Source organism: Temnothorax americanus, unplaced genomic scaffold, assembly GCF_048541705.1.
Source record: "Temnothorax americanus isolate GAGA-0224 unplaced genomic scaffold, ASM4854170v1 Scaffold88, whole genome shotgun sequence".
Classification (NCBI taxonomy): Eukaryota; Metazoa; Arthropoda; class Insecta; order Hymenoptera; family Formicidae; genus Temnothorax; species Temnothorax americanus.
Window position 1 is genome coordinate 397804 of NW_027509811.1, and position 14787 is coordinate 412590.

The window sequence follows — 14787 nt, forward strand, 5'->3', positions numbered from 1 at the left end:
TGTTCCACCAAATTTTATTTATTTATAGTAAGTTTAATGTTATAACCAATTTTTTAAATGTTAGGCAAAATGAAACACTTTATTAATCTTTGTAAAAAAACAATTTTAAGGCATATTAATAATGAAAAAAATAATTTATAATAATTATTATATTACATATTTATTATATTCCAATTTATTACAAACTCTAATTTTTGCGCTTTCATACTCATACAAATATATATGTAACATGTTTAAAACTTTTACTCACAATAATATATATACTTATAATGTATACTCATCATAATATTATTACTCCTAAAAGAAAGGAACAATAGAATATGAAATGCAATACTTCTAAAAAGTATATATTATACAGATTATCTCAAAATTATCCGATATCGCTATTTTTACCTTTATATCATACACTATAGAAATGTACACTTGCTAAATAGACATTAAAGTTCTATCTTAGTTTTACATTTAACAAAACTCGACTAAGAAACTATAAAGTAGATTGTCTGCAAAATAAAAGTTTATATACTAATCTTACGCTATAAGCGATACCTACACACCAAATTTTTAGTTTTTATAATTTTTAACTTTATGACACGTTTGTGCCACGCCGCGCTGCCGCTTATGTTAGATCAGGGAGCCAGCAGCTAGTAATTCCATATTGCTGTCCGCTAGGTTGTAACACTTAAGACTTAGGGTCACTACTTCCAACGTCTGTTATTAACTTCTAATTGACCATTAGCTATCGAAATCGCCAACTTCTATTGGCTATTCTGAAAAGTTAACGATCGGTTAGAAGTTAACAGACGTTGGAAATAGTGGCCCTTAATAATTTAGATATCGTGACGGTTCATGTTGCCCACGTGGTTCACACGTTACCCCAACTTTCTCTATTTGTCCGTTTTATTCGAGTTTCACGTGTGAATTCTTCAGCGCGGTTCGATTTTTTCGCACGTTCCCTGTTACGAGAGATTATTTTAGGCTTTCGAATTCACCCAGATTTTCGGGACACGTTTGTTTCAGCTTAACAAAGTGTAGTCCGCATTAATGCGGTTTGCATACAATCGATAGCGCGATTTCAAAAGGCGCAATATTGGCAAAGCAAAATTTCGGAATCGCGGGCACGTTGGACCGCGATGCGGTAAATGATAATAGTTGCTCCGAATTTACGTTTTCGGAATTTTTCATCGCCTAGTCATTCCTGATGAATGGAAGCGCGGAATACAATACGCGGGTGTACGACGGTTTAACATATTTTACGTGATATATCGCGACGCCTTTTGCCACGGGGCCATTGATCGCCATGGGTATCCGCGCGATATTTCATATACGTTTCGATGAGGTATTTTGAGATATAATCGTCGGAATCTGGAACCAGCAGCGCCGCGATAAAAAGTCATAATGCCCTCATTTATAATGGCCTCAGGCTAAGCGCGCAATCTGCCAGCGACAAATCGATATGCATTTTTGACCGTGTTAATTGGAAAACCAGTGACCCCAGAAACACGCAGATTCACACCTCGTTTCACTTTATCTCACATACAGTTAGGTCCGGTTAGTTTACGTTGTTTACGTTTATATTATATACCTATATTATGGGCAGATCAAAGTCCAATTTTAAGCAATCTAAAGCGCAAATAATCTCTAATATCATAAATCAAATGTCTAGATATATAGAACAACAAAGATAAAAATTTGAGGAAATTAGAAATCTAAAAAACTCAAAATTTAAGAAAGTTCAAATTCCAAGATTAATTAATTTTTTTAAATTATTTTTATGTAATAATTTTTAAAATCCTATTAATTTGATACTTAAAGAAATATTTTTAAATTACAAAAAGTTTTAGCCCTGGAAGAACTTTTAAGTCGAAACGGTAGCTTAAAATCCGAGAAGTCCAAAATTGCGACGCACCAATATCTGCGCATAGTAGAGTCGGCACGCTACAACGAACAACTCGACTATGAGTAAACGTAAATGGCCAGAGGAGTGTACAAGGGGGAAACGCGTTGTATACGAGGGGAAAAAGGGAAATACGCGAAGCTGAATGCGAGGGCGTAACGATGTAACGACTTTTGTGCGAGGAATGCGCGCGATACCCGTGACGAGCCCCGAGTGCGAGGAATCTCTACGGAATGCCCCGAGATACAGCAATATGCATATACGAAATGCAACTCGGGAGTTATGCATAGCATTAAATGTAAAGTGTAATATGGGAAAATGAGGGCCTTTTTAGTAGCGAGTTCTGATCATGATAATGGAATGTTAATAATTTGCTATAAATCATGCCGACAAAAAAGTTTCAAACTCTTAAAAAAATCCGAAATTTACAGAAATACATTTTACAGTCGCAAAGTAATCCAGTCACGTTCAGCTATTTTTTGTTTCGTTGTGCAAAAAACGGTTCTAATGGTGAAAGCATCCCTTTAAAGGGAGTCTCTTATATAGTTTCAGGCTGATATTAGCAAAAGCACAAAAATCTGGATTCTTTTTGAAGGAACATTTTTACCTGCGGTGTTATTTTTCCGCTAAAACAAAATGACTATGCAATTTTGTTTGAATATACTACATTTTTTGTAAAAATTATAGATTTGCCAAATCTAGAGGAAAAAAAAACTCATATACAAATTGAAATTGGCGAATAGCAGAATTAATAAAAAATTTGCAAAGTTTATAAGTTTACAGGTATAATAATTTAAAAATTGTTTAATAAATTTATATTTTAAAAAACTTTGAAAACTCAATATCGTAACATCGAGAACACCAATTTTCACGCAAACAACCGCCACCAAAAACCACAGCGGATTCACGGCGGTTGCTTTCGTGGCGTCTAGACTGATGGTGATGTATTTGACCGGAAGTGAGGTCGATCGATTATAGTGGAGAATGTATAACGATTGACGTGCCGCGGTACATCGCTCAAGCGGATGTAACGGTATCGTGTCGTAATTTCGGAAAACGACGCTCGAGGCAACGCTACACTCGCCGCGGTAGAAATACAAACAGCGGGGGACACGGGGAGGCGGGAGGAGTAATACAACCTCCCTCTCCCATTTCGAATTGCCAACTCTCCAGTCGCAACCCCTCAACCCTCTTCCCGTCAACCCCTCCGCCGCGCCGGCTTCTCTGCGATAAATTATGTGCGTAGCCCGTGGGGTAAACTGCGACCTGTGGCAGGTATGCAGTAACGATCGGAGGAGTTAGATTTGGACGGCCACATTTCCAACCAAACTTGCTTGATTTCGAGGGAAGCTTCATGATCATTGCAAATCGAAATTGTAATGTTGCTTGGGAACTTCATGATTATTGCAAAACTGAATTATAACGTATCGAGGGAACTTCATATATATAACTGCTGCAAATTGACATTGTAATGTTTCATAAGGTTCTGATAGATTTCTATATAAACTTCAACAAATATTTTTGAGCTTAAGTAAATATATATTCAAAAATATTTATGTATGTTGTATAAACTTACATATATGTATAATATAAATGTAATTAAAAAATGTACATGTTTGCAAAATGAACACAACCAGTTCAGCATTAAAACAAAATTTAATAAAGAGTATAAACTAATTACCTCTTTTACGCAAAAATGTGATTACATTTAATTGTATATTTTATTCAACCGAATAAATGCGGGTTGTAATTAAAATTTTTTCCATGAAAATATTTCGATGCTTTTACAATGGAAATTTAGAAGTTATTCAAAGCTTATAAAATCCCGCGAATATCATATTTAAATATTCGAAAATTCGCGTTTTTTCATTTTTTCCCCCCTTTAATTTTCATTACGTTCCCTTTGAGGGGAGAAATGGGACATGAGAACGTTTTTAAACATACGAGTTATTGAAGATGAAAGCCAAAATTAATCTCACGTCGAGGTCAGTACCGCATTACCGGTGGGAGGGGGTGAATGCAGATATAAATTCTTGAATAATAAAAGACTATTTCTCTGATAATAGAAGTTTGAGTTAATCGCGTTTCCAGCGGAAAGCGCGAGGCGTTACGGTATCGCGTTATTAAATGCAATAAAGCTTTTAGAGAGACGCGTTTAAATGCATGAAGCGTAGGACTCGCAGGACTTATCCCGCGGAACCTAGCTGCAGGAGTCGCGCGGCTTATCCCGGCGTGGCGGACAGGAAACGGGCAGCTACCTCCGCGTCTAGACATATTTACGCGCACCACGATAACCGGACTGTCTTTTTTAAAGCGAAGCTTAAAAGCTTTCTCGCCCCGCGAGAAAGAAAAAGTCACACTACGGCGTGACCGCGACTTAAAACGAATACTAATGCGGCTTGGAAATGCCTCTAGATTTTTTTCTTTTATACTCCGTCTCACATTGCGCGCGTAATTTGTTTATAAGCTGCGATACCTATATGGCGTTTATGATATACTAATGAGATGAGTATTTTAAAACTGCCGCGTTTTGCTGAATGCGATTATTTTAATTGTGAAAAATTAAAATAATTGTGTATTCACACGCGTAACAGCATGTAGAGAGACATATAACGTATATTCCATCTCCTGTCATAACGTCATAAATCCTGGAAGATGTAAAAAATCGCTGTTGTTACTTTCGAGCAAAGAGAGACGCGGACATTTTTATAGATGCTTTCTCGTTACTTCAATCCTGGGCTATGGCGTCGGACCAGCTGCCGAGGATGTTTCGCATCTTGGAAAACGACTACCACCATTACTCTTTCGACATTGATAAAAAGAACAGTCAACGGCTCGGAATAAGATGGCTAACGCAATTCTCGCACGACTCTTTTCGTAATGAAAACCAGCTGGGAATTAATGAGATCCGGCGTAGGTGACATATTTTATTATGCTCTAGTTTAATCAAACTTTTTTAATTTCTAATGCGTCAAGTCCGTAACTAAAAACTTTCATTCTTTTCTTTATACTCTAATTTTTTCAAATACTCCAGCGGCAATTAAATCCCGCATTAAATTGGCAAAATTTCGACCAGTCTCGGTTGATTCTTTTCGGAGATGCACTTTGGGCTTTCCCTCAATTCGTGAATGCAATGCTAACGCGAGGTAATCGTATACGTGCTAAAAAGCAGCGGGTTAACGTGTCCGAGGACGTTCATTCCTTATATGCAGCTGCAGAAATTGCATCTGGCTGGCAGTGGAAGATGTTCGCCACTGAAATAAGCGGTCACATTGTTCCCAGTATCACAATCCTGGAACGAAGACATGATAAAATGTAGAGTGAAAGAATCGAGAATGGAATAAACAAGGAGAACCACTCATGAAAGGCATGCGGCAAATCGTTTTCTTCCTTTTTCCACTTTCTACCCGCGTCTCTCGATGGACGCCGCGGGTGACCACCGTAAATATTTCTCTTGCTTACTTTCCCATCAGTGCTATTATTAGTGGAAATGTCAACGAATATACCGCTATCGTCCAAGCAGATGGCGAATTTCATCTCGAGATCGCCGAAAGCAGAATATTTCGGTCGCGGAAACAAGTCGAAATCGCAGCAAGGAGAGAAAATAGCACGGAAAATAACAAGATTTTTTTCAAGTTCTCGTCTTACTTACAAGAAATAATGAAACGTATCGTTAGAAAAAGTTGGAAATATTCTGTTGAATAATGAATGTATAACTTGGTCACACAATAATATTGAAATTTACTATTGCTCTCCAAAAATACTTTTTTAAATATTAAGGGAATATTGATTTTCGTTCTTTATTTCAGCATAATTAAAATCGGCGTTTTAGTCATTTTATATAAAAAGATCGTCCCATTTATAAAAAATATATACACTATTAAAATAATATCTTTAAATTTTTAGAATAAGTCCTTTTTTAGATAATCTATAATTTGTGCGGGGATTCAGGATAGAATTATATTTATAATTCATATGGCGTGTGTAATGCAAAAAACATTTAAAAACTCAAAATAAAAATAAACAACATAATAAATAAAATACAAATTTATATTAATATTTGTATTAATATTTATGTTAGTATTTATATTAATATTTATGTATGTACGATATATAAAATTATAAATAAAAGTCTACCGTGAATTTCACGAGCAAATTTATATATTAATATTTATATCAATACTTATACGGTATGTAAAATTATAATAAATAAAAGTCTATCGTGAAATTTGACGTGAATTATAGATCATCTAAAGTGTGCTCCAGACATAATTTATTGAATGTCACTGGCCGCGATAGATTTAGAGAAGAAAAAGACAGAGTGATTTTGAATTTTCCAGTCGAATACATTACGAGCGGTCGATAAACGTGCACGTTCATGGAGAGCAGCGTACGTGAGGGGGTCATCGTTCCGTCATCCTATCTGCTCCAGACGCTCTGCGTGTACATACATTGGAATACGTGTAGTACGGATTGAATAACGTCGTCCACGATAATGGAAGGCTTTGCCAAACCATGTATCTACAACACCGCACCTATCGGTATCGAACATTCGGATCTCTCACGGTGCACCGCGGTTTCCTCGAAAAGCTAGAAAGAGCGCAAAATCCCACTAATCACTGAGGATTTAACAACTCGATCGCTCTACGGATTAGGCACGATGGTATAAACTCGGATTTTACAGCATCTGAGATTTCTGTGTGAGTGTATGTATGTGCGTCGGAAAGAGAAAAAGAAAGAGAGTGAGAGAGAGAGAGAAAGAGAAAGAGAGAGAGAGAGAGAGCACAATAGATAAGAAAAAACACACTTTGTGCAGAAGAGAAGTTGTCGATAAATCCTGTAGTTTGTAACAAGAAAGCAACGTTGCAGTGTTTTGCAACAAATAAATCTCTATTTTTATACGAATTCCTAGTAAACTTATAATAATATAAAAGCAATTGATAGAAGATTTATGTAAAGATAATTTTATTATGTTTCTATCTATACTATTATTATAAAGCAACAGGGTTTGCAGTTTTTCAGTTCACTATGATCTCGAAAACTATTTGACCGAATTTTTACCAAGCATATATGAAATAGGGGTAGAATTTTCCGGGGAGTGTTATAGGGTGTATAGTTTTTCGTTACCGATCTTCTGGAAACCAATTTTTTTAATTTCCGTCAATTTTTCGGTAAATAATAATTGACGGAATTTCAAAGAATTGTATATAAAATAGGAGTAGAATTTTCCGGGGAGTATTATAGAGTGTATAGTTCTTCGTTACTGATTTTTTTGAAAACCGGTATCCAAAATTTTTTCAATTATTTGGGAAATAATTGACCAAATCTTCCTGTGATGTTATTTTGTGACCCGGTATTTATTCTTTTTGAGTAGAGACTAAATAGCAATATAGCAAAAGCTACGCGTATGAGAGCCATGCATATGAGGTCGCGAGCGAAGCCGCGAGGCATGCCAGTGTTACATAAAATTATGAGTAGATCATTTTTATATTTTAAAAATTATTTTTAGTGATCGGATTGTGTGTGTATGTAAAAAAAAAGGACATATTTAATATAAATACATTAATTTATATAACCGTAATATTTAAATTAAATTTTAGTAATGTTACGCTGAAGATGATCAAAGAAAGGGTCGAAAACGTTCGTATTTACTTGTTAATATAAGATTTATAAATTGCGTAATAATTACTGCGTATTTGATTTTGATTTACTAAAGAGAAACTCCATACATTTTTATTTACAATATTAAAAATTCGCGACGTCATTATATTGCTGATTTTAAAAACACACGTATCTTTTCGAAGGATGCAATGCTCTAATCGCACAAATAATGGCCCAAAAGGTACATCGAAATGAAGCGTAACAAGCTGGTAGCCAAGAAGCTTCCCCAGGTTCGCCTGGGGGATAAAGTGAAAGAATACGGAGATGATGAGACTCGCGGTCGGTACATGTTCCGTCGTTTCTCCAATTTCCGGCGTTCAACCGGCAGCTCGCGCGATTTTGCGAAACGGCCGCCTCGCAAAAAATTCCCGACACGACTCCGCACTTTGCCCGAGCGAGACGAGTATATCGCTTCTCTGAAACTGCTGCCGGGAATCCCCGTCGCTTGTGACCGAAAATGGCTGGTGATACCAGCCGGGGATTTCAGAAGCTTGAAGTACAGAGCGATGGAAAAATAACTCGCATAAATATAGACACGATTTTTCTCTCCAATACACACATATACATATCGCAGGATATACATAAATAATCATAAAATAATCTTTACTTTTATAAATTTATAGCTATTTCATCAAACTTTCTAAAATTGGTTGTCATCCAATTTTACTATAAAAATAAAAATTTGCAAATTTTTTGCTTCATTCAATAATAACTAACTAACGTTAATTTTTATCTTTTGTTTGATTAAGATTCTGAATTCTTTTAATGGCAACAATACAGAATGTCAACAATCTGCAGAGTTAGTTGATGTCCTGCTGGAAAACAAGAGATTGACAGTACATATAATTTAACGGAATTAAAAAAATAAACAAAAAAATATTGTTCGGCTAGAGATGATTAAAGATGGCGGATTTTCACGGGTTTGAACGTATTGATTTGTAACCTCGCGCGAAAGTCTTTGCGAATAATGACATTTCCAATTTCCACCCCCGAGCAAAATAATATCTGTGCCGACATCTGTACAGGGTTGTGGCAAGCGGTGGTACCAGAAGTTTCCCGCAAGCTTCGCCAGATGGCGAAGGTTGACGCGTTTTCCACCCTTCCGCATCCCGGGGTGGTTTATCACCCCCGTCTTTCGCGTCGCTCGCAAAAGAAGCCGTTTCCGTGTCGCAGGCGGGGAGGAGGAAACGAGCAAGGGGGGCGGAGGAGAGAGTATCGGTCGATCTTTAGAGAGATTTTCGTTGATTTACAGCGCCATTATCGATGCTGCGCTCGCTCGCGTCAACCGGGTTTCTCCGGGTATATGGAGACGCCGTAAAAGGGCTGTAAATCCATTATTTACACGAGCATGCGAATATCGACTGGAAGAAGGTCGATCTTCGAGACGCCGTGAATTACGGGGACCGACGTTTCTGCGCGCATCGCGCGACGCCTCATGAATATTTATCCACGTACCGGCCAGAAGCAACGCACCAATAAAACTGATTATTACGTCACGCGATAAAAACCGTTTCGCGTATCGGGAAATTGATTTGTTCATGGCGATTGGAATTTTTCCGTGCTAATCCAGATCTGAACAACCTATTTCAATGAAGAATGTCTCGATTAATCCGCCGATATATATTTTGCAATCTTAGTCTTTAATGGAAAACGTTAGTCTTTACTGGATCTAACAGATATTTTATTTTTCGCAAACACACAATACTTGGAACATATATAATTAAAAAATTAATTTATATCTTATTTATTATGTTTGTGCTTTATATTTATTTATCCTTTATTATGTTATTCTATTACTGAGAGAAAAGTGTTTGGTATTTGCGACTGGAATTACATAATAGAATAATTATGATTAAGGTTTTTCTTTTTATAGTTATTATTGCTATAATATTAGTAAAAGTAATTTTATGTACATAGATCTTTCAATTATGATCGTTTTCACTATATTTATACTTTATAGTACGATCTTACTACATTTACTATACATAAATCACAAGTTATAGTGTATGAAACCGTGTGTATGGTTGAATGAATGCATGTTAAAGCTATGACAATACATAACAATAATAAATGTAGTATTGAGTCAACATATGTTAAAGCTGCATGTAAAGCTATGACAACATATGACAGTAATAATGTAGTATTGATTCAGCTGTAATTCGCATTGCAAAAACAACTATAAAAATATAGTTGTAGCAAAAACAACTAAAAATTATACTGAAATTGCGGTATTAACTGCAACTACTTTTTCTCTCGGTATATTTAGTATGTTTATTCGTCCTGTTATATTCTACATCTGCACTTATTTTATTTTCTATTTGTATATCAGAAACCCCATAACATTTGGTTTCAACAAATTGTCTGCACGTTTTCTTGGGCGAACGGAAATGCATCTCGCATAGGCGACCTTCATAAACGTTTCGAGCAAAAGTTACGAGGGTGCGTGCGTTTTTTTATGGTGAAAAATACATACCATCGTTCGGATGGAGAGAATGGTTTTCTTTTTATTAGGTTATAGCTTCACGCGAAGTGATTTATGGTGGCGAATGGCTTCGTTGCACGCGCGCGCGAGCCGCGCTCACGTGACGCAAGATGAAAATATCTCCGCGCATGATTCGCGATACATCAATTTTATGCAGAATGCATCGGATCGATCCGCCTTTCAATTTTCATGTAAATTTCGTGGCGATCGCGTGTCCCTGTCGCTTTCTCTTGTTCTCCTGGCGCCTGTTCCGGCTCGAGATCGCTATGATGTATAGGACCCAACGGAGGGATGCGAGCGTGGACGACACGATTGTGCGGCAACTATCGTATAGTGTCTCCCGTACAGGAGAAATGAGACAGAATATTTGTCCGTTACAATGTCGCCTGTGTTTCATAAATATTATGGACTCCGATATGCGAAACTCTTCTTCTCCTCGTCTTCTTCTTCTTTTCTTCTGAAGAAAATGCATACTTAGATAGCTTAGCTAAAATAAAAGTATGATTATGCAATATTATGGCAATGCAGCAAAGTTATATTATATTGTAAATTATTTACAAATTATTATTTAAAGAGCAAAACAAATATGCAGTCGGTTGGTGTAGCTTTGTTATTGTTTAAAATATTTCTTCTATTTTAACTACACATTCACTATTCTCCAACTTGCTCCAAAGAGGCTTTTAAGCATTGATAAATCGATATTCACACCGTGAGATATATAGGACGAGTTGTCGTTGTCAGAAGGGAGAGGCAAGAAGATTCGGTAGGGAGAATGTCACGATCGAGTGTCTTGATTTATCGAGATGTATCGAGTGCGCGGGAGCCGTTCTATCGAGCGTTTCGGGAGGAAATAGGAGATACGTTAGGTTCGACAAACGGCCGTCGGTGATAATTGAAACCGTTAATTAAATCTCGGGATAAGCGTCGCGGCTAAATGAGTTTTTAGATCGCCGCCGTCTCTCGAAGTCGCCAAATCTCTGCTATTTCATTCCCGATGTGGCCCGTCACGTAAATTATATATTTATGTCTCTTTTCTTTATATCGTTTCATCTCATTCAAAAAAGACCTTTTAAAAAAATATATATATAATATATTAAATATATATTTATTTTAAAATTTAAACAATCAATATTTTTTGGCAAAAAATAAATTTAGTTTTATAATAATTTTTTTTCTTAGAAAATAGATATTAATATTAGAAAAAATAAAAAATTTTATTAAATAATCGAAATGTAGTAATCCGTTATACATAAAACTGATAAATATCGACACTCATATCACTGGACAATCGCGTTTGATCTGCTGATGTTATCGTCGCATTCGACGGATGGAATGATTTACTTAAAATCAGCGGACAAATTCGATATTCAAATGTCAGCAGAAAGTATGGCGGAACGGATTTCCCGATAAATCTTACAGAAGACTGTCGTCCCAGTCTAATTTGCGGATCGTAACGCTAAAAGGAAACTACGTCGTTCGAAAGGTGAAGGTGGAAAGAAGAATTTATAGTTACCTTAATATCGAGAACTCACTGTGTGTGAATAGTTCGCAAGGAGGGTGATATAAATTTCGGCTCCTAATCCCCTGCTTCCATTTTCGCCGAACAAACTCCGGTGATAATTTTTCGCCTGATGTAAATCAGAGATTCTCGAGGAGCGTTCCAGGGAGGATCCGAAAGCTTCTTAAATACAATTAAAAAATTACCGTTGCTGCGGACGATAAAGTATTGCCGATCGCGCCCAAGAATAATGTCGCGATGGAGATTTTATCCTTACTCGTCGATTAATATGAAAGAATCCTTCGAAGAAAAAAACTGAAAGATTTATTTTGCAATCAAAAAATCATAAATATTAATAACGAGGAGAGCAAATGACATTTGCGATGTAAATATTTGTACAATTATAAAATGTCTAATTTGTTTATATATATATATATATTGTTTCAGGTCAGAAATCTCTGAAAAGGTATCCGGTTATGATGTTCATCCATGGTGAAAGTTTCGAATGGAACAGCGGTAATCCTTACGACGGTACTATATTGGCGGCTTACGGCAACGTCGTTTTTGTTACGATTAATTTTCGACTTGGCATTCTAGGTGAGAAAAACGTAAATTTGTTAAAGAATCACAATAGATACGCAGATCATTGTCAGCAGAAATAGATTTCCCTTCTTTGTTACTCTTATATATTATAGGCGGAAAGCTGTCGATCGATCCACCGAGCAGAAAAGTACTAACGCCTAATATATTTTACTGTGTACCGTGCTGTATAAATAACTTTGTTACGGTTTGTCGATTACCAAGGCTGCTGCCTGCTTCGCAAACTTCCTATCTAAATTTTTATCGCTTCGAGCTTTTCAATATTGGACTTCGCCTTCAAAGAAAGTTTACCGAGGTCACGCGGTACGAGGCAGTAGATTTATCATGTCACCGGAAGTGTAAATGATGCTCTTCGCTGTATCGGCTTAATCGCATCGCAATACTTAAAATTAAAAAAAAAAAAGAGCGAAGCGTTCTTGCGCGCTTGTGAAATTCGCGGGAGTAACATAGATGTAACGTGAAGTTTTATCTTTCGGATTGCTTGAATCAGTTATAAAAATATTCGTATTCATGCAAGCGATTTAACAACAACGAGGTCGTGCTAGATTGCGGCTCCGGTATACTTTCTGGTATGAAAAAACGTTAAATTATTCCACGAATTATCCGGGCGTGCACTTTTCTCATTGTTACGTAAAAAAGTATATAACTGATGTGTAGCAATAGTATATATACTTCTCGCTGCACGAGGGCGGTCATGCGAAAGCGTCATTATTCAAAAAGTTCGTTAAAAACTGCCATCCAAAAGCGCGTGGCACCGCATCGCGCGCGGCACCTGCACAATCCGAAATTGCCGTGTACAGTGGTCGTCCTCGAAGGGGTTAACAGCGAAATTCCGGCAATCCCTTCTCGCGAGATGACAGCGCGACGCGACGCGGCGCGATGCAAATAGACGAACTAGTGGTGCGGCGCACGTGTAACGCGCGCGCGCGCGCGGGTGTGTGCGAGGGTACATTCGGTATATCCGGTAAGTGGAGTGGTTGGCGGGAAGAAAAAAAGAGGCGGACGCGAAACCATAATCATAAATTAGGTTAAAGTGCTGGGGAAGCGCTTAGTAACCCCGACCCGCTCTAGGCGGCTCGGAGTTAGCCCATGAGAAGCCTGCGGATAACTTCAACCCGCCCTGCCGCCGCCGCCGCCGCCATGTCCGCCCTGCGCAAAACAGGGGAAAAATATGGTCCCGAGCGCGCGAGAGGCGGCCGCCGAGCAAAAAGAGCCTCGGCGATCGCGTTACCGCGCGAAAGTGCTTCATGTTTAAGCACGAGGGGAGAGAATTTTGCATCTCCGCGGAGCTAATTAATTGGGACACTGAATACACGAGTCCCTCGGGGGGGATCTTGAAACCTGGAATCCCAGTTATTCGAGATCCTCAATAAGAAATAAAAAAAAAAAAAGAAGAACAATAAGGTGTGTCTCGGAAGCTTTCAGGTTGTCGAGCGGCTGAGTATTTATGGGACTTATTTTAATGAGCTTTATACTTCTTTCTTACGCGGATTCTTGGATTTTCAGGTTCTAGCAGGTCTTACCGTCTTGAAAAATTCAGGGATACCTCTCTTGGATTATTCCTTAATGCGCGAGTTTGTAGCTCCTTGACTTTTTAGATTTTTAATTGGATCAATAAATTCTTACTTCGTTATTTGTTTAGGATTTTACGGTTGTTTAGGGTTCCAAGTCACTAAATCTCAAGATTTCAAGATTTCAATTTCTTATATTCTTTATAGTTTCCTCAGTTTTTCCTCATTGTTATTATTTTTTAATATTAAAAAAAAAATAATTAAAAATATGTAATAATTAAGAAATTAAATGTTTTAAAATAATTAAATAATTTCTGTAATAACTGCGAGACTTTTGTTGCAGGTTTTCTAAGACCTGGAATTAGAGATGATACAGCAAGTAATTTTGGACTGTTGGATCAAATAGCGGCACTGCTCTGGTTAAGGGAAAACATTGCGGAGTTTGGCGGCGAACCTAATAGCGTTACTTTGATCGGCCATGGAACTGGAGCTATCTTTGCCAATCTGCTTCTAATTAGTCCAGTTGCTAACAAAAAAGGTAAGGGGAAGAACAAAAATTTATATATTTATGGGTGTTATATTATAGTCGATTATGTTAGTTTTCTTGTCCCTTTTATAGAGCCTTTTTTCCTTGATGTTTCTTTTCCATAGTTCAGTTTCCCTTTCCCGTTTTATCGTCATTCGATTCTCGCTAATTTCTGCCAATCGCTCCGGGAAAAAACTCGAACATCCACTCGTAATAATACTCTCGCTCGCAAGAACCGAAGGACTATATGCAATCCGAGCTAATCCCTCTCTTTGCTGTAATTGGAAACATTATCCATAGTCATAGGAACGTACTGTGATCGCATATAGAGATTACGATTCCCGAGTCGGCGAGAGATAATCGTGGGATTAATTGGAGGAATCAGGGCGCGAGAGAGATAGGCATACGTGCCGGTGCACTTGTATTAAATGCAATACACCTACGTGTATACGGTCGAAACAATATTCGATCGGTGTGCGCGCTCTTTCGAATGAATGATTCATTGGTCGTGAAAAAATTTACGCTGAATTTGCGATTAAAACTGACAGGGAATATTTATTACAGTGAAATTATGGAAAAGCAATAACTATTTAAAATATAGTCATGCGTTTAGAT

The 14787-nt window shown here is 37.3% G+C and overlaps 1 protein-coding gene across 12 annotated transcripts in view; it reads left to right on the top strand.

Annotated features, from left to right (window-relative positions):
- Positions 1-14787, top strand: part of LOC143907752 (uncharacterized) — a 59609-nt gene that overhangs the window by 28897 nt on the left and 15925 nt on the right. For all 12 annotated transcript variants that reach the window (XM_077424693.1, XM_077424704.1, XM_077424696.1 and 9 more), the window contains 2 exons: positions 11983-12132; positions 13990-14184. In XM_077424693.1, the coding sequence (XP_077280819.1) occupies positions 11983-12132; positions 13990-14184 (345 nt within the window). The remainder of the gene's footprint in view (positions 1-11982; positions 12133-13989; positions 14185-14787) is intronic.